Source organism: Alligator sinensis, unplaced genomic scaffold (assembly GCF_000455745.1).
Source record: "Alligator sinensis unplaced genomic scaffold, ASM45574v1 scaffold458_1, whole genome shotgun sequence".
Taxonomy (NCBI): domain Eukaryota; kingdom Metazoa; phylum Chordata; order Crocodylia; family Alligatoridae; genus Alligator; species Alligator sinensis.
The window spans coordinates 1,114,208-1,134,821 of record NW_005841944.1 but is presented as its reverse complement, the minus strand read 5'-3'; the positions used below and the strand labels follow the sequence as shown (position 1 = coordinate 1,134,821).

Genomic DNA, 20,614 nt, shown 5'->3' with positions numbered 1-20,614 from the left:
ATCGGAAGATACATGCTTCCTCTGGTCTACAGTTCCATTTCGACACTTATATTGTGAGAAAGGAGTCAAGCAGCCTAGAGACTACCTTTCACCCACATGGAAATTACAGCAATCTGACAGTGCTTGTAAGACCACTTACAAATCTTAATTAGCAAAAACCTTACAACAACACTGATATATGCAGACTCATTAAATTGAGTTGGCCAAAATCACAGAGAAGGCCTGTGGTACAGCCAGAAATACAACTTAGTTTTCTAGAAAACCTGACAGCTGTTCCTAAAAAACATCTTTCCCTTGACAAGTGGGGGCCTGGACAGATGATAGATATACACTGGTGCAATCAACATTCATTGGTGTAGCAGCCAGATGATGCGGTCTCCTCAACCAGGTTATTGTTGCCCAAAACTCAGTTGGTATAAGTTACAGTAGAGCGGGCACCATCTGTTAGTGGATTTATCTGCGGAGACAATTTGCTTGAAGCAAGCTGGTTATTACCTGCTCTCTGCTACCTAGTAGCAAAACACAGTAACAGTAGCTACAGCCCAAACTACGCCCAGGAAAAGCTGAACATCAGTTCCTTGTATATCTTGGTGTAATTTACATTTTTGTACAAACCCAATGTAAATTAAAACAGGGTATGTGATTATTCAAACCAAGAAAAACAGAAGAGGCCTATACACAGTGTGTTGTGAGTTTCCATGGCATGTATTAAAAGCTGGGGAAGTGGTCTGTTCCTGAGATAAATGGGATTGCACAGAGAATAAGTGTTTCCTGATGGGAAGACTTCTGCAGTTCCCTGATATGGAGCCTGAACTTTCTCTTTGAATTTCCATGGGCAACTGAAGTCATATGGTCACTGATCCAGCATTCTCTTTAGGGCTTGCTTGACTGGGAAGATGGTGTATATTATAACAGAGAGCTCTGCTAGCTGTAATAGCAGAAAATATGTTCAGAATTGCAGCTCCTTCTCACAGATATGAAATGTCAGTTTCTGTGAAGCCTTATTGCAATGATATTGCTTGTGAATAGCATTTAGCTTCTTCTGTTAGAGCTCATCCCAACTTGCAATTTCTTTTCGGTGGGAAATTTCAGTGTTGCAAAATTTAGTTTCATTCTGACTCAGAATGAAAACAGTTATTTTTAAAATTTTCTTGAAAATGAATTTCTGAAAAATATTTTAAACAAATTTTCATTTCAGAATTTTGTTACAGAGCTTTGTTTCAAACTTTATATTTCATCTTAGTATTTATGACTGGTGAGTAGTAGTAGTTTCATGATTATATAATACTTGAAATATTATTCTATTTTTTAATTAATTTATTTTTAATCTTATAGCAAGGTGCATCCCGTATAGACACTGTTATAAGTAAACAGTTTGACATGTTAAAAAGAATTTTAAAATATTGAAACTTTCAGTTACCATTCTGACATTTCAGAAGTAGTGTATGATAGTTATATATAACGCTCCTAATAATGTCATAGTGTAAAATGGATTTTTGTTTCATGTATAATTTCATTCCATAATTAACATTGAAATGGTAAAATTAATATTTCTGAAAAGAAAAATGCTGTATTTCATTTTTTCATATTTTTTTCCGTATAAATGTATATCATTTTGCTAAAAAAGGCATTTTTTTTCCAATGAAAAATTGTTAACATAAGAAGTTAAGAAGTGCTGGACCAATGGTCTCTCTAGCCTACCATCCTGTTTTTGGCAGTGGCAAGTAATAGATGCTTTAGTAGAAGAGTATATGTGCAGGGCAAGTCTAATCTTGTGTAAACCATTCCCTGTCATACTGTCCCTGGCATCAACTATCATTGGTTTAGAGTTGTCAGAGGACACGTTGCTGACTGTTTTATTTAATAGCTCTCAATGGAGCTGTCTTCCATAACTTTGTCTAATCCCTTTTATCTGCCTCTACAACCTCCTGTGGCAGAGTTCCGTAAGTTACTAGGCCTGTGCGAAGCTTCTGTCCCTGATTTGATTTGGCAGAGATTCGGCCCAATTTGGTGGCCGAATCTTCAAATCCGAATCGAATCAGAGGACCCTTTAATCTCTCTGAATTGAATTGGAACCCTCCAAATTGACTCAGAAAGTTTCGGAGATTTGGACACAGACACAACTTTAAATGTTTTTTCTACATACCTCTAGGTAGCAGGTGGCTCGTGAATGCTGCGATGCTGGGGTGCGTGGAGTGTCCCACAGAAGTGCGGGGGGCTCCCCAGCTCACTCGGCAGCAGACCCAGAAGTGGACCAGAAACACTTCTAGTCCACTTCTGGGTCCACTGGAGAGTGTGCGGGGGCCCCCCCTTTCCCCCCAACATGGCAACTGGTGCCTCCTGGGTTGGGGGGGCACCCATGGTCCTCCTGTGGCCAATCGCTGAGCCGGGGAGGTGCGGGGCCGCCCCCCAGCATGCTCCTTGGCGGACATGGAAGTGGACCAGAGGTACTTCCAGTCCACTTCTGGGTTCACCACCGAGCACATGGAGGGCCCTCCCCCGCACTTCTTTGGGACACTCCATGTGCCCCAGCATCACAGCATTCACAAGCTGCACTGGTACCTCGAGGTATGTAGAAAAAACATTTAAAGCTGTGTCTGTCTGAATCGCTGATTCTCTGAATCAGCATCAAATATTCAGATTCGGATTCAGCTGAATCGAATCAGGGACAGTGATCTCTTTTATCAAATTGAATCACTGTCCCTGATTTGGGCTGAATCCAAATCTGAATCAAATAGGGCTTGCTTCGCATAGAAGTTACTATACATCATGTAAGAAAAAAATAATTCCTTTTCTTTGTTTTAAACTGGTCTCCTGCTAATTTCAGTGGGTGCCTCCTAGTTCTACTATTTTGGGACTTGGTGAATAAAAGTTCTTTATTCACTTTATCTACACTAGTGTTTCCCCAATTTTTGATACTTGGGACACTTTTTTTTTTTCTGGATTAAAATTGGCAGCACTTCACTCGCTGATCTGTGGGTCAGAGCCTACACGTGACATCATGTAGCCGGGGCCCCATCCTGCTACACAGGGCTGGCATGACTGGGGTCTGATCCAGCCTGTTTTTTGTGGCACACTTCCACTGCTCTTTCTGCACACTAGTTTGCTACAGCACGTCCTTTGGGAATCACTGACATACACACTTCATGAGTTTATAGACCTCTGTCATATCCCCCCTCAGCCTTCTTCTTTCAAACTTAAGACCCATAACCTTTTTAGTTTCTCCTGATAGAGGAGCTTCTCTATATCCCTTGATCATCCACAGGTCATCTAGTCCAACCCCCTGACTAAGACAGGATCATCCCTATCCAAAACATTTTATACAAATCCATTGTCTAACATCTTAGCAAAACTACACAGTCACTGTAACACAACACAAGATACAACATCCTAATCTGCCACAGGTAAAAAAGAGGGACCATGGCAGCTATTATCCTGTCGCTGTAAAGGTTGTTAATATACACTCGAGATCCTAGGAAGAGAGCCATGTCTCCTATTACAGAAGATGGCAAAAAACTCCAGTCCATACTAGTCTTCTGACCATGGGGTAAAATTTCTTCCTGCCCCCCCCCAATGGCAGTAGAGGGGTAAGACCCTCTAGCCAGAAACCTCCATGTTTAAGTCCTAACAGCAGCTTTGGTACACTTCAGTCACAACCCCTAGCCTTGGCTGCAACCAACTCCCAATGCCTTTGAGGAAAGGAGGAGTGTACTGCTGTGCCAGCATAGCTGACGATCACATGTGGACCTGGGTGATCGCTACTTTGCCGTTGAGTAATGTGTAGACTCACCCTTAGATCATCTCCAACCAGTGGCTCTCTAGCCTCTTTTTGAGCACTTGCAATTATGGAGAATCCACAACTTCCCTAGGCAGTTTAATCCACTGCCTCACTTTTCTAACACTGAAGAAGTTTATCCTGATATCCAGTCTAAACCTATATTGCTGCCATTGGGCTGCATCCTACTCTCTGTAGCAAGAGAGAAAAGGTGCTTGCCCTCTTCTTTGAAGACTTCTATCATGCACCCTCTTAAGTGCCTTTTCCAGAAGCTAAACATGCCTAGCCCTTTCTACCTCTCCCCGTATGACTTGCCTTCCAAGTCCTTCTCTGTCAGTGAAAATTTTCTACAATTTCTAATCTCAGTTTCTGCTGAGGTGAAAAGTTGTTGAGGCCACTCAGCTTGTAGGTGACATTTTACACTCTTAAGACTCAAGCCCTTGACCCTTCAGAATCAGATTCAGGTGACATGAGATGCAGAAATGTGTTACTTTCTTACTGCAGTAGCAGTGCAAATTAAACTACATTTGTAATCTTGTGCTGAGATCTTTGGTTTTCCCTCATACGTAATGCACATGTAGGTATGGCCAGTAATGCAGTTTTTCTAATGCACATTAAATTTAGTACCTCCAGTGTGAGGTTCTAAATAAATGCATATTAGGCTGCCCATGTTTTTTTAAGTGATGTTTACTGTGCATTAGCCTACTTTACTTTGGATTAGCATAATTGCATACTTTTTACGTGATTCCTTAATGGACGGTAAAATAGGCTACTGCACTTTGAAGCGCACTAAGCACTGTGTGATAGTCCGTGTGCGTGTATGACCAGTTTGAGATCTGTGTATTACCTCAGTTCCATTCAAGGAGTTTTTTGCTGGCTTAGTTGAAGTAACATAGAAAGAACTTATCTGAAGTGCTTTTATTTTCAAATTGATGGTGGGAATGTTGTGGATTGCCTGTCTTCATTTATTTAGTGCAAGTAATATCATTTTTAGGCATTTCTTGCTATCTCAACATTTCATTTCATCCTCATGAGAGTTCCTTGATCTATCTAGTCTGCTTCATATTCCATTTGTGAATTTAGGAGGAGGAAGAGGGAAAAGGATTTTTAAAGTGTTTATTTGATTTCTTACAGGTGTGCAATGGGTTAGAACAGCCAAGGAAGCAACAACGTTCTGACCTCAATGGACCAATTGATAACAACAATATATCAGAAGTAAGTGTCTTAGGATCTTTCTCTCCTGCATATTTCTGCCCACTGTGGGCAAAAAGCTATTCTTTAAAGGGGAGGATGGTGGCCAAATGTTTTTTCATTCCTCCCTGGACTGATAACTTTCATGACTTCATTCACTTCCACAAAGCTTCCACAAATCAGTCACTGCCACAATCCCTTGTTATAATTGTCCATTATATCTATATGGCCCTAAAATGTTTGTGGGACATAAGAAACAGAGAAGAGACTATAGAAATGAACTTTTTTGGACCATTAGGATGTAAGAGCAGCTTCAATATGTCTCTGGTTTTCTCTGCCTCTTTCTTACTGGAAATTTCATTTGGAGCCAGATGTCTGCAAGATTTCTTCTGGAAGTAATCTCTTTGAGTAGCCCCTACCAGTTGGTCCACAAATTCAATGACCAAGGGCCCAAATAACTCAGAGCCTTATAAGTAGCTACTGTGGTGAGATGTGTCCCTGATCAATCAGCTGTGAAAAACGTGCTGTGTTAGACACCAGAGACTTGTTAGGGGTAATGAATAATGAAGCAGAACAGAAATCTTAAAAATGCAGAATGAGAATATGCTTGGGGTCAGATATAACAAAAATAAAATCCAGACTTAAAATCCAGCTAAATCTGTTCTTGGAAAGGTGTGCAAGACATTTCTATTAGCCTACAATATAAGTGAAGGCTTACATACTATATTTACTCAAATACAAGATGAGGTTTTCTCTCTGTCAGCTTGGGGAAATACTTCAAATACATTGCATTTCATTAAACTGCTGCAGAAAAGCAGTGTGTGTTGTGCAGTAATAGAAACCAACTATAAAGTGGAATAAATGCAACCAACACTGAGCATAACTATAAAACGCTTGACCCATATGAGGTTAATGCAGCTCATCTGAATAAAATACGTGCAGTCCTCAGTGCTGACTTTTTCAAGTCATGATGAGCCACTACACTGAATACATTTCAACTTCCTCTTCACTCCCACATCTGAGCTGCAACTTTTTCTCATTTCCAATGATTCCTGTTGTCTAGCAAATGTCACCAAATGGGGCCCCAAACAGGTCACCCAGAATTCCTCTGTTGGCCCATCTCTCAGCTTATCAGCTATAATTAGTGTGCTCTGTCGTGTCCCCCCTGCCCATTAGGTAGAGCTGGACCATACAAATTTCTGGAGATCCTCGGTCTCATGACAAGAACACCCAGTTCCGGTCATGAATGGGGGCTAATGAGCACACGGTTCTTTTCTGGGAGATATGTGGAGTACACACACATACTGAGCAGTGTGAGCAGTGCTGAGCTGTGGGGTCACCATGGCTTTAAACGCTGTTGACTCTGCTGGGGCTCAGCGCAGCGAAGTATATAATAAATCATGAGCCTTATGGCTTTGGATTAAAATCATGTATAGCTTGTACTATTTATAAAAAATGCAAAGGTGCTGCTTAAGTGTGCTTATGGAGTACCTGTGCTAAACCTTGCAGTAGTTTCAAAAAAGGCAAAAGGCCTCAATTCTGGATGTGCTAAGTCTGTGGGTACCTGTAGTAATTTTTCCATGTGAAAATGTTGCCCCTCTGTTCCATGTGTTCAGGGAGAGCAGGGGCTGACAAGGAGTGGGGGGCAGAGGGCAAGAGGGCTACCTGACCCCCTAGATTTATTTTCCCTGGTGTACCAGTGGAAGGGTGTCATATCCAAGGCAGATCTCCAATAATCTGATTCTATACCTGGAAAATTATAACAAATATATAAAATTTCCATATATAGAATCTAATTATTGGGGGGTCATTTTATATTAAGGGTCATCTTCTATTGTAGTAAATATGGTACACAAATCCCTTTTTCATCAGCAGGGATCAGGGTTTTCTGTTTCTCATGCAGAAATGGAGAAAAATCGTGGATTTCCCCCTTTACCAGAGGAAAACAGAGATTTCTCATTTTACTGGAGAAACCTGTGGATTTTGCAGTTTTGCGATGAGCTCTCTGCAGGCTGGTAGAGTACCAGCCAGCAAAGGGCTTTGGGGGGAGTGGGAGGAGGGCAGTCAGGCAGGGGGTGCTATGTGCATGTATATGCACATGGCCACCAGGCAGCCTGGAGAGCAGCTCCTGTACATAGATTGGAGGGGAGATTAAGGCCCCCATGGGGAGGGAGGAAGGGAGGGAGTTGGGCAGGGATGGGGCTGCTGCCTAGCCAGGCAGTGCATGGGGCTTGGGGCCTAGGGCCACAATGCACGGCTGCAAGGCCCAGTGAGGAGCAGGATGGAGCTATGGGTGGCTCATCTGGGGGGCTGGGGGTAGGGCTAGCTCCTCACCGCTGCGTGCACTCCCAGGGCAGGCAGGGGGTTCCTGTGCTACCCAGATCTGTGCACAGGTGGGTGCAGGCTGCCTGCTGTGGGCTCAGGCTCCCCACCCTGCTGCCCTCCCTAGGGGCCTCTGCAACGCAGTGGGTGTGACTCAACGTGGCAGGGAACATCAGGGCCACACAGGGAAGCTGCTTGCTGCTGTGAGCTCTGTGCTGCCTTGGCAATGCATTCCCTGCCTGTGTGGCAATGGTGAGGGGCACAACCCCATTCTGCCACCTCCGCTGCTGCCATGTGTCCAGGGGACACATCACCAGGACAGTGTGGAACTTGCAGTGGCAAGCAGCTTCCCTGCACAGCCCCACTATTTCCTGCCACGCCAGGTCACACCTGCTGGGCTGCAGAGGCCCTGGGGGAGGACAGCAGAGTGGGGAGCTTGAGTGCACAGTAGGCAGCCTGTGCCTGCCCTGTGCACAGATCTGGGGGGCACGGGTCCCTCATTTCTCCCTGGGAGTGTGTGCATGCCCTGGGAGCTGCCCACCCCTCCCTTGTGCCTGAGCCTGCAGCAGGCAGGCAGCAGTGTGTGGGAACTGGGCTCCATTCCACTGCAGCAGCCACTGCCTCCTGCCGGGGCCGGGGGGCTATGGACCCGGGTTCCTGGCCCCATATCCCCAGCAGGCCTCGGCGGGGCAGGGGACTGTGGGTGGGGGGAGAGGGCCACCAGTAGGGTTGTGGGGTAGGGAGTGAGAGACACTGGCAGGGCCAGGGGCTTTTGCGGGGGGAGGAAGTGAGGGGCATGACCAGGGCCAGGGGCCTGGGGGTGGGGAGTGAGGGGTACCAGCAGGGCCAGGGGGCTATGGGGAGGGGGAGTGAGTGGCATGAGCAGGGCTGGGGGGGAGGGAGTGAGGGGTACCAGCAGGGCCAGGGGGTATGAGGGGCACCAGCAGGGCTGGTAGGGCTGTGGAGGGGAGTGAGGGGTACCAGCAAGGCCAAGGGGGCTGTGGTGGGGTGTGAGGGGTCTTTCATTTAATCACAGATTTTGTGGTTTTTGTCCGAGAATTTGCAGTTTTTTATCAGGGAAAACCAGGATCCCTGATGATTACCATGTGGACAGATCAGCTACAGACCAGTACCCACCTCCGTTCCAAACACTGTTTTCCTTACTTCTAGAAGTGAACTCAAGGAAGACACTCACAGGGTTTGGACTGTGAGCCCCTTACACTGGTAGAGCTACTCATGTGAGAAAGCACTCACTAATGAAAGGGTCCCTAAATCTGGCCCATAGATTGTAAAAAGGACCATTATGTTCATGTAATCTGATGTGAATGACATAGCCTAGTAATTTACCCAGTAATGCCTGCATTGGAGAGAATTATTCTTTCCGACTAAATAAATTAAATTAAATTAGGGTAAGTGAAGTTCGTGGGCTCATCTACGAAAGGTGTTTTGTAAGTTCCCTTTGAGGATTGCAATTGAGAGATTGGAGAGGGTGTTTTTGTCTTGTGAGAAGTGTGCACCAATAAGTAATATAATATTTTTGTCTTTGGATTTTTGGTGTGCATTCATTCTGGCACTCAGTTGTTGTTTGGTTTCTCCTACATGTTTTCTATCAGGGCATTTGCTGCACTGGATGAAATGTATTACATTTCTGGAGGTGCAAGTGTAAGATCCAGGAATGGTGATGGTTCTGTTGTGGGGTGTTGTTATTGTGGGATTAGTGGAGATACATTGGCAGGTTTTACATTTCTTGTCATGGCATGGCCTGGATCCATTTGGTGTGCTTTGAGGTCATAGGAAGAAGTTTGCTTCTGGTGATGAGGCTGGCAAGTTTTGGTGCTTATTTAATGGTTAGGATGGGTGGTCTCTTTGTGCCCACTTCTCACAAGACAATCATTCCCTCTCTGATCTCTCAGTTCTAATCCTCAAAGGGAACTTACAAAACACTTTTCATAGATGAGCCTAGGAACATCACTTCATAAATCTGCTGGATACAAAAAATCATGGACTTAATGTAGACATTGGATGTATGACACATTACAACCTGCCTGATATTGAACACACCAGGTAACTTTGTTAGCTGACTACTTGTTTTCCTTCACGCTGCCCACCCCGATCTCTACCTTTTATCTTCCAAACTTCCACTTATTTGCGTCTTCACAGACTTCTTGTTTACTTTAGCTTCTTTTCTACCTTGGAGAACTCATAACACCTGCAGAGTCTCCCATTGCCTGAAGACGGGTGTTTATGTCTGAAAGCTTGCAAAGAACTTTTTTTCCAACTATTCAGTTGGTCTTATAAAAGATATCACATCTACACAAAGAACCTTGTCCGCCTATGTCCTTAGACCAACATAGATACAACCAACAACCTTTTTTGACCTCTGTTTCCATAGCTAGAAAATTAGTGTGTTTATGTCCTGAGACAGAACTAGTATCCCTTATAAACTGCTGGAGTGCCCAGGGATAGGTTTTAACCTTCTGTCAATATACACAACTTTAAATGTTCTCTAGCCAAATTTCTGACAGGAACTACACGCAGAAGTGAGAGAGAACCTGAGAAAACCTATCTGTATTAGATTTTCAGCTCATTTTTGGAGATTCAGGAGATTTGTAGTCTCTTCATAAATATCTGAATTGTCAGGGGCAGTTTGGATCATTACCAGAACCCAAAATTCAAGCTTTGCTCGTTATTGAAACTTCTTAAATTGAATCTAAACAGCTCCAGAAATTCTAAAGTGAAAAATAAGACTGATCAGTCTCAGAAATGCATCTTCATGCTGTTCTTCTATTTAAACCAGATTCTTTTTACTATATTGACCTGTTATGTACATCATTTTGTGGGAAATAAATCAAGATTTTCAAATTGGTTGAATAGAGTCAGGCACCTAACATTTATATCAACTTCACTTCTCACTTTGAAACCAATGGTAGAGTAGGAAACCAGGAGGCAGGGCCATTCCTTGTGGGGGGAGGGGGGTGAATCGGGGCACCTGCCTTGGGTCCCACGCTTTGGAGGCCACACAGACAGGGCTGTACAGGCTCTGCCGCAGCCGCTGGCTCACACTTTGGCCTCTCACTACCCCCTTGCCACTCCCTGGCCCAGCACGGCCTGATATGCCCTGGCCTTGCACACCCCTAAGGATGGCTCTGTCAGGAGTTATAGGCTGGGCATGAGCATCTGACCTCTGAGAATGTGTCTAGTTTAGGGTTCAAGTATGTGAAGCATGACAGCAATCCCAATCCCAACATGACTAACATACAGAGTATTCCACCACAATACGAGAACCAGAAAATCTATGCCCATAGGCCTTAGTTGAAGTTTCCAGATGGAATAATGGTGGCTAACATTTTGGACAGTAAGTAGGCAGGAAGTTTTCTATTATCTTAATTCATCCCATGTAATTTTACACTGGGTTAACCACAAGCTGCCAAGCACCTGTGCAAACTCAATGACTTGTCACATGGGCTGCAAACCCCACAGGGCTGTATTTGCTGCATTCCATGATACTATGGGTCGTGCTGTCAGCTATGACAAAGTTTAGAGAACAGCCCCTGCTAATCACTTAATCAGTGTGTATTAGAGTTTAGCCCCAGCTTCAAGATTGCAAACAGGATTGGAGCAGTTGGGCTTAGCTAATATGGGTAAAAGCCATGAGATCCATGGGTAAAACCATTTTACTGCTCACAAACACTCCTGTCCTTGGTGATAAATGGACTTATAAAGCCTGTTAAAGTTACTGGTTACTTTTCCTAGGCAGCTGTTCCTCTAGTTTCCATGCATCGGTCTTAGGCGCACAGGATTAAAAGGGGGATTGTGGCCTATTAAGTGACATCTCCTGTGGTTGCAAGCAACCATTTATTAAGGGATACTCCAAAATCACCACTGGAAGTCCTCACACACGTCTAGAAGGCAAAGCACCAGATATACTGGGAACAGCCTAAAACACGGCAGAGGAAAAAGCAGGGGAGGACTCTGGGGCTGGAGCCCTGGATGTGATCCATCCTGTCCCACTCCACTCCTCCACCGCAAACATCAGTCTTGTGCTCTCTGATGTCTTTACCCACCTTTACCCACCTCTCCATGGCCTCTCACTTCACAGAACTTCATCTAATATTCTCTGGTTCTCCACATTGGTTCCTGTTTCACTATGTGGAAAGGAAGCTTCCATAACCAGCTTCCAAGAGACAAATCAAACATCAGCTTTTCCTGCAGACAAGCTGAGAACCAACAGATGGTTACATGGACCCTTTTGCTTTCCAGATGGCTGTTCTTTTCTGTTCCACAAGAAGAACTTGACATTGCACTGGACTCCCCAGATAAGCCTGAATAACTTTTGGCACCAGAGACTTTACTCTCCCTTCAGAACTATTTGGATGTGTTGGACTGCATGGTGTGGCTAGGGAGGGAGGAGTGGAGGCCACTATGGGGCCTGAAGGCAAGATAGGGGATGGTAAGGGGGAAGGGGAAGGGGAAGAGGAGTCAGGATACAGGTTCTCAGGGCAATCCATTCTCCTGTGCTTCTCTCACAGCAGCCACCTAGACTTGATGCCTTAGGAGACAGAAAGAAAATTCCAGTTCCTCAGTGATCCCAAGTCTGGACTGGACAATGGCTGGTCAGGCAAGGGAGAGACAAGGGCAGGACCGTTGTGACATCACAACGCTCTCTGTCCCATGCTCCCCCTTCACATTTGCATACCGCAGTCATAGTGATTGCAGTGAGACGGTCCATGATGTCATCTCAGTCCTTTCCTTTCCTAGCAGGATCTGCCACATCCCCTGAGTGCTGGATCCTGAATTGAATCTGCTGGAGGGTGGTGCTCACTTCTTTTTTTTTTAGATCTGCCTCCTCGGCCTTGAGGTGACTATTGGCCACTTTAGTTCCTTAACAACTCGCTCCCCCCACCACCTTGCTCAGGCTTCCTTAGTCAATATGCAAAAAGCAGAGCCACCTAGAACTATCCAAATTAATGGTGTCCTAGGATCTCTTGAGTCATCAAATCTGGGTCCCTACTTTTGGCGGCACCATGTCAAATACTAGTTGAAAAACAGCTGGAAGGGATCTCAGGAAATCTTCTCATCCATCCCTCTGCCTAAGACAGAGAATCCCTGTCCAAACCATCCCAGACAACCATTTGTCTCACTTGTGCTTAAAGACATCTGATGGTGGAAACTTCTTTTTGGGTCATTTCACCTAGGTTTAACCACCCTCAGAGCATGCAAGTTCTCAGCATCTCACCAACATCTCCTTGTTGCACCTGAAGCACACTCCTCTTTGTCCTGTTCCCTTTGGCCACTGTGAAGAATTGATTCTTCTGCTTTCAAATCCTCTTGCCATTATCTCAGACATCTAGACTAAAGAATCGCACATTTCTTCCATCATTCCTCTTCTGTGGACATTATCCACATCTTTCATGAACTGTAGTGGTAAAACTAGACAGAGTTTTCCCCAGTGCTGACATGGACTGTCTCTCACACACCTCCAAGTAGCTGTCTTTAAACAGCAAACTCAGCAAAAACTTAAAAAACCCCATATCTGAATGTGAAACAGTGGAAGAAAATGTGATCTACAGACTGGATTTTGTTACATATGGTTTCAACAGAGACTCTGAATGTGTATTGCATTTCCTAGACTGCCTTTTCTAACCTCTGTGTTCCACAGTGGGTTACCTGCTTCGTTTATCACGTTTGATCTCTTTGATCCATGTTTGCCTTTCTCAGCAATGCCCCTCTCACTATCCTTTCCTCCCCCTTTCCCTATTCCGTGCTACCTGTGAGTCATGGACATCTGACAGACATTATATTGTCTTTAGTATCTCTACATGCTGTAATTTTTCCATCCCAAGGCAAAATATCCCATCATCACTCAGGTAAGATATTATCATTTTAAAAAAATCAGAAGGGACCTAACAAAAAGCAGATTCTGCTAGGAGTTCACATTATGTAAATTAACTTTTTATGTAATGTAGGTTATAATTATAAACTGGGTTTTTCAGAGGAACCGACAGGAGTGAGATGTCTGGCTCCTACTAAATGTCAAAGGGGTTTTGTCACCTGTATCTCAAATGTGACACATGCCTGTATGCACCAAGAGACACTTGCATGTCTGAGTGATATTCACCCACAGATGAAGGCCAGTGCAAGGCCAGCATATGACTTAACCTTTCAAAATAAGGCTTAGGTAGAATTTAACCAGGGCATATGCCTTGTGATGAGTGATATGCAGAAGAAGCGTATTCCGCCCTGAGCGAGGAGAGGTTCATTATGGGGAAGCATTACTACATGTCTGGAGTTTGTCAGTCTTTTCTGCGTAACGCTCTACTCCTTGGAAGGGTTTAGGATCAGGATGTCTCTGGCACCCTTCTCAGTGGCCTTTTCCATTACAGCCACATCCCTGGTCTTCTGGTCCAGTGTCAATACAAAGGAGAAATATGAGCATCCACTCTGAAACAAAAGGTTCCCCCAACCCTTGGTCGACACCACACTGCGGCAATGAGCTACAACTGAAGGCAAACATAATTATCTCCATTGCTTGGTGGTGCAGGGGCTTACTTGCAGGCCCTAGTTGGGAATCCTTCCTCCTTAGCCAGCCCAGCTCCTCTCCTCTCTGGAGCTCTGCTCCTTGTAGCATGCAGGGTGAGACTCCCTGCGTTGCCTCAGGCCCTGGTCTTATCTGCCTCTATTTCCCCCTCTGCATCACCTGATCCGCTACTTCTGCCCCCGCATGTCCGCCACTGGCCAAACTGCTGGCCACACCTGGGCAGGCAGCCATTTTATTAACAGGCCCTCTATCCCTATCAGATCCTCCAGGGGACTGGAACCAGCCAGCTGCTCTCTGACTCCTTTCTGTCAGTAATGAGCAGGGACCCGGGTTTTCTGTTTCCCACAGAAAAAAAACCCATGGATTTTCCCTTTTACCTGAGATAAACGTGGATTTTTCACGGAGAAACATCTGGATTTTGCTCTTTTGCAAAGGGCTCTCTGCAAGCTGGCTGACTTCCAGCCTGCAGGGGGCTGGAAGGGAGCGGGAGGAGCGAGGTCAGGCAGGGGGCATCACGTACATGCACATGGCCCCAGGCAGCCTGGAGAGCAGCTCCCGCAGGTAAGTCCAGCAGGAGGGGGGAATTGAGGCCCCCATAGGGAAGGAGGGAGGGAATAGGGCAGGGCTGGGGCTGGGGCTGCTGCCCAGCCCGGGTGGTGTGTGGGGGTTGAGGCCTGGGGCTGCAGTGCGTGGAGACCCTGGCAGGGAGGGCAGCAGGACAGGGAGCCCGAGCCTGTATCCTGCAGCCTGTACCAGCCCCCACCCTGCACACAGATCTGGGGGACATGTGCCTCCCCTGGTCCCCCAGGAGTGCGTGCAGTAGCGGGGAGCCAGCTCCCGCCCAAGCCTGCAGCGGGCAGCCTGAACTCCACCCCCACCCCACCTTTTGGGGAGCGGGCTCCGCGCTTTGCTCCCCACTCGGGCCACAGCAGCTGCCACCTCCTGCAGGTGGCAGCTGGGGCTCTGGTGATACAGTAGGGGACAGGGGGCTGCGGACCCGGGTCCCTGGCTCCATAGAGCTGGCAGCTGGGGGTCCCCTCTGGCAGGGCTGGGGGGCAGGGGGCTGTCAGTGGGGGGCAAGGGACATCAGCAGGGCGGGGGGTGCAGGGTGAAGGGTACTAGCAGGCCTGGAGGGCTGTGGCTGGGGAGTGAGGGGCAGCAGCAGAGCTGGGGACCTGTGGTTTGGAAGTGAGGGCCCTGGACCTGCGTCCTCATGAGCTAAGGGGGCAGAGGGAGCTCTGATTTTTCCCATGATAAAAAAACAAAAATCAAATACCAAAATTTATAGTTATTTAGGATTTATTTTATTATAGTGATTGAGCCACTGGTAGGCTTCCAAATTGCTTTAAAATTGTAAATATATCTATAAAACATTGTGTTCAGTTGATACCTATATATATAGTGGCTTTTCATTTTAATGAAAGATTTTGGATTTTTTATCAGAGAATTTGTGAAGTTTTGTCAGAGAATATGTGATTTATTTATTTATTTTTTTGTCAGAGAAAGCCAAGATCCTTGCTCATCAGTAATGAAATCAACTCCTGTATGGGGGATATTGCTGGTCAAATAACCAGCAGGTAGTAGTGTTAAAGTAGTGCCTAGAGGCCCCAGCTAAGATCAGGGCTTGTAATAAGTGCTGTGCCGACACATAAATAGTTTATTGTTCCACTAGAGTTCGATAATGCTTTGGAGAGAATGTTAAGGTTTAAAAAAATATGATTGCAGACAAGCAAAATTAATAGGTTGGATGGTAGGCAGTGCTGTCTAGTGATTCCCAAACTGTGGTTCATGTGCTTCATAAGGGTCTGCAGCCAGTTCATGGATCACACTGGACTGTGTGTGTCTTTATAGTCTTTTTGATTAAAATTTTGGTGATAAAGGACCATCATGATCCATGAATATTTTAAGTATTGGCATTGTTGCGTCTGCCTAAAAAACTTTGGGAACTGCCTGGGGTTAGCAAACTTGTGTCACTGTGGGCTGCTGTTTGCAACTCAGTCCCTGCCAAGGGTCACATCTCTGCACATGCTGGCAAGCAGCAGATGCTGCAAAGGGAATGCTTTATTCAACTTGGGCAAAAAAAGCCCTTTATCTTGGATTTGAGTCAAAGTGGGGGCAGGCAGGCAGCTGCTTCCACTCTAACTCCTGCCCCAACCTGGGATCAGGGTCAGAGTTGGACCTGCAGTCACTGCCCCCACCACCATTACCTGTCCCCTCAGCCTCTGCTTCCCCTGTCTGCCCCCACGGCTATCTCCCCTGTTCCTGCCAACCCTCCCCACTTCCTTGCTGCTTGCCTTTTGTTGGGGCTTTGACTCCAGCTCCCGTCCCACCCTGCTCTGGGGCATGGAGCCCATAATGGTTCCAGTCCTCCATGGCCATACAGCAGTGGCAGTGGTGGTGGCAGCTCCAGCTCCAACTGGGACATAGGCAGGAGACAGGCTAAATGGCAGGGAGGCAGGGTTCAGGGTGGGACAGACTGCTTCTCTGCCATTTGCCCTGTCTCCAGCCTTCATGGACAGTGAGGCTGAATTGCATCGTAAAATGTTTTGAGATCTATTTATGAAAAAGCTCTTTGTAAGGCCTTGGTTATCTTATTTCAGTATTATAGGATTTGAAATATATTTTCCAGTTCGCAGGCATGCAAAACTTTAAAATTTTTAAGTTTTTAAAATTATACTTTCTATTAATGAAGTTTTAATATTTTTAATATTATACAAGTTATCCTTTATGTCACGAAATTGATTTCGCTGTGTTCATACAGTTTTACGGTGCATTATTTTTGTCTCCTAACAGACAAAGAAGGTGTCTTCATTTCCAAGTTTTGTTGATGGTAAGTACATTTTTATTGCATTCTAATGTTATAGTAGCTTTAACCCAAAAAGAAACTTTCTGAAATGTTAAAAAAAATCCAGACAGAAAGAAGACAACCTAACCCAACTTCATGTAACTGAAAAATTTGATAAATAAGAAGTAAGTGTAGAATATATCTTCATGCCTATACAATACCTGAAGGCATATAAAGTTCTCATCCTGAGTTAAGCAAAGCATTCATATAACAAATAATGTTCCCTCTTTATATTTAGTAGTTTTGGGCGTGGGTAGATGAAACGGGGGCCCTAAACTGAAGCGATGGGTTTTTAAAAACACAACTTCAATTTAGGGCCAAGTAAACCCCCGTGTCTTGCACGCACCCATGCACTTACCTGCCTTTCCAGCAGTGGGGAGGGGAGGGCGAGCTGGAGAAAGCTGCTTCCCTTTGTTCAACAGAGTCACAGTTTCATGCATATCCTTACCTATAGATCAGTGGTGCTCAACCTTTTGGCTCCACAGGCCGGATGAGTGATGTGGGGCTGGTCCCATGGGCTAGATCGGACCCCAGGCCACAGGATCAGACCTGCATGAATGGATCAGGACCTGTATGACTTTGGCTGCCCCCCCATGCACTGTGATTGGTTTCCACAGATTCCAGCTGCCTCCATCTGACCCTTCATGCCAGGATCAAACCCTGGGGCCCTGGGACCACATATTGCCCCCACCTGGTCCCATGTGCAGAGATCAGGCCCTGGGCCTCTGCACTGCCCCCACCTGGTCCCACTTGGTGGGATCAGGGTTCCATGCCTGTGCTCTGCCTCTGCCTGGCCCTGCACACTGGCACTGGACCCCATGCCATCCTGCACCCCCATCTAGTGCACAGAGCCATGACCCAGTGGGCTCCTCACAGGTCCATGGGAAACCCCATGAGCCAGATGACATGGCGCTGGGGCCTGGGTCTATAGTGCCCCTGCTGTAGATCAAAGAACAAGTTGGTGTTGCTTACTAACGCCTTTCATTATAACAGTTCTCCCTTTCTTTTCTGCCCATCCTTCCAATGATTTAGCATGGTGTTTCTCTTTTTCTGAAATATTTGGCACCCAGTTGAGAGTGACTAAGCTAAATCTAAATTTAGAAAAGATATGATGGGGAGTCTTGAGGCTAAGAAGGATGAGAACCACTGATCTAGATGGTGCCAGGTAAGAGCCATGGGGCCAGGACGTAACCCTGCAGTGCCCTGCTCTTTACGCTGTCTGCCTCCCTAACTTCCTCCCCACCACCATCCCTCTGTACCTGAGGCGCAAGGGCAGCCCGTGCTGCAGAGATTGATCCTGTAGGGTCTCACATGCCAGCAACCTCCCCTACAGCCCCTTGCACTGGCCCCAAGAGTTTGGCAGGAGTGGAGGGGTCAAGCCAGTCTGCAAAGCATGGGTCTGTCCATGCATCTAGCTACCTACAGCAGAGCCCACTGCTGGGAGCATTGGGGCAGTGGCTGGGGCAAGTGCAGGTCACTCACTGAATAGGGGACGAAAGCATTTACCTCCTCACATAGGGGCAGGGTGGTACGGCACCTCTCAGCACCCCAGTTGCAAATTGCTGCTTTAACATGTAGGCAGCCTAATAACTTATAGTTTCATAGTTGGTAGGGTCAGAAGGGACCTGGGCAGATCATCTAGTCCGACCCCCTGCCATGGCAGGAAAAAGTACTGGGGTCAAATGACCCCAGCGAGGTGTTCATATAACCTCCTCTTAAAGCCCCTCAGGGCAGGAGCCAGCACCACTTCTCTTGGAAGTTGGTTCCAGATCCTAGCCACCCTGACTGTGAAATAGCGCCTCCTGATGTCTAGTCTGAATCTACCCTCTGCCAGCTTGTCCTCGAGCTCAGTGGTTCTCAACCTTTTTTGTACCATGACCCATTTGTAAACACCAGTGGTCAGTCCCGACCCAGAGCCCCTCTCTCCTTGCAGGCTGGATGTCTGCCAGCCTGCAAGGGAAAAGCCACGCTTTCCTGAGGTTTTCTCCTTTAAAGGAGAATCCATTTTTAAAGTTTGTTCATGACCCTTTTGACATATTTTTGCGACCCACTTTTGAGTTGCGACACATGGGTTGAGAAATGCTGGTTTTGATCATGGTCTCCATGGAAACTGCCCCAGCCATGTGGGCAGGGGCTGCTGGGAAATGGAGCCTGGCTGCTGGCTGGATCTGGCCCGTGGGCTGGACTTTGCCCGCCCCTGAATTAGGGGGGACACCTGAGGTGAGAGTGCACACACAGAACCTGGCATCAGGGGAAGGAAGCAGTTGGGGGCATGCACTGGGTCTCTGCCATGCGGGGAGGTGAAGGGTGTGTTGCACCAAATCCCTGCAGTGGAAGGCGGCAGGGAGGAATGCCCATTGAACACTGGAGGGGATCCGGGTTGACTGCAGTGAGCTGAGCCAACAGAAGTAACAAAGACTGCATCCTCCAAGTTCCTTAAATCTGACACATGCTGGTTTTTTTCCCCATTGAAACTATAAGTAGTAAAACCGAAAGAATTTGAGTTCTAAGACTATTCCCTCCTCTTATTCTAACTGAGAAATGTATGCTTGTTGCACAGATTATTTTTTCTGGTCCGTGATCATATTGGCTTGAGTAGTGCTTCTTTTTTTCAGTAGTCCCCTTTGAGAGGCAGAGCAAACTGCAAGTTCAAAGGCTGCTCCTTTTGCACAGATTGACAGCTGAAGGAAATAGCACTTAACACTTGGCATTTACTGGCTAACAAGCCCTAAATGGAGGTAAATTTCCTCTGAAATACAGAGCAAGAGCTTTGTGGCAGACAACTGTCAAAGAGGAAGGTCAGGGACACTGTTGTACTTTCAGTAAAACTAAATGAACATTTCTCAGTACTGACACATACAGTAAAATGGTTTAATTTTGTCAGGAGGGGAAAAGTTTTGGAAGCCTTGTTTCAGAGTCTTGCTGCTCTAGTGTTGGAAACAGGCAGTTCAATTTTTAGGATAGTGTGAAAGGCGGGAGTTAAGGGGGGTAGGGGTTAAGTTTTGTAAAATCATTGTATGTTCTCTGATTCTTTTCTTTAACCATAGAGCAAGAGAGGATGAACTGTCTCTGGGATTTTCAGGAGTACAGTATTGTATAGTTAGAAACACACATGATTCAGAAGGAACTCATGTTAATTAGCTAATCCAGTTGCTCTCTGAATCTAGAGGTGGGGAAAAAAACCCTCAGGAATAGCCCTGAGCTGCTTAGCTATAAGAGCTGGGAGGCACAACCCTGCACCTACACTACCCAGTAGCGTATCTGGTGGGCAGGGAGGTGAGCAAAATGGCACTCCCACAGGGAATGGCGCAGACCTGCACCCAGTGGTGCATTGAGTGGGGAGGAGGAATGAAGGAAACCCCCGGGCTCCCTGGCGGCTGCAGCTGGTATGCAGTGAGTCTGCCCCCAAGAAGCAGCAGCTGGCACACCAGCAACCACAGCAGTAGCAGGTCCTGCTTGAGGCAGAGAGCATGGATAAGTTTGACTGTGCCCCAGTCCACCACAGCAATCCAGTGGTCTGCATAATCCCTTCCCCTCCACATGCGCTGGGCATTGAAGGAGATCACTACTACTCTGCTCTGTTCTATTTTGCCCTGCTTTATGCTGAGTTTGGATGAACGCTGATTCTCATCATGGGGTGACATGAATTGTTAGCAGTGTTAGGCACCTAAACCTGATTCACAAAACAAACCCAGATTTTTCAAATAGGAATTCATTGTGTTAAAAACAGTCTGACCTCCTTCTTCTGAATTCCTTGAAACAGAAAAATTGCTCTGTTATTTTTTTTGTAGTAAAAAAAAGAGTGAAAACTAGGAGCTGGCATTTTTTGAGTATGCCTTGAGTCTAATGAGGGGTCCCTTGAGTCTGAAAAGGTTGAGAACTGATGGAATAGATCTACCACAATGGTGTTCTGTTCAGCAGCTTAGGGGGACATATTTTCAGC

General features: G+C 46.2%; 1 protein-coding gene across 12 annotated transcripts in view; it reads left to right on the top strand.

The window, feature by feature from the left end:
• APBA2 (amyloid beta precursor protein binding family A member 2) overlaps positions 1–20,614 on the top strand; it is a 265,914-nt gene that overhangs the window by 181,082 nt on the left and 64,218 nt on the right. For all 12 annotated transcript variants that reach the window (XM_025199452.1, XM_025199458.1, XM_025199454.1 and 9 more), the window contains 2 exons: positions 4,910–4,990; positions 16,620–16,656. In XM_025199452.1, coding sequence (XP_025055237.1) covers positions 4,910–4,990; positions 16,620–16,656 — 118 coding nt within the window. The remainder of the gene's footprint in view (positions 1–4,909; positions 4,991–16,619; positions 16,657–20,614) is intronic.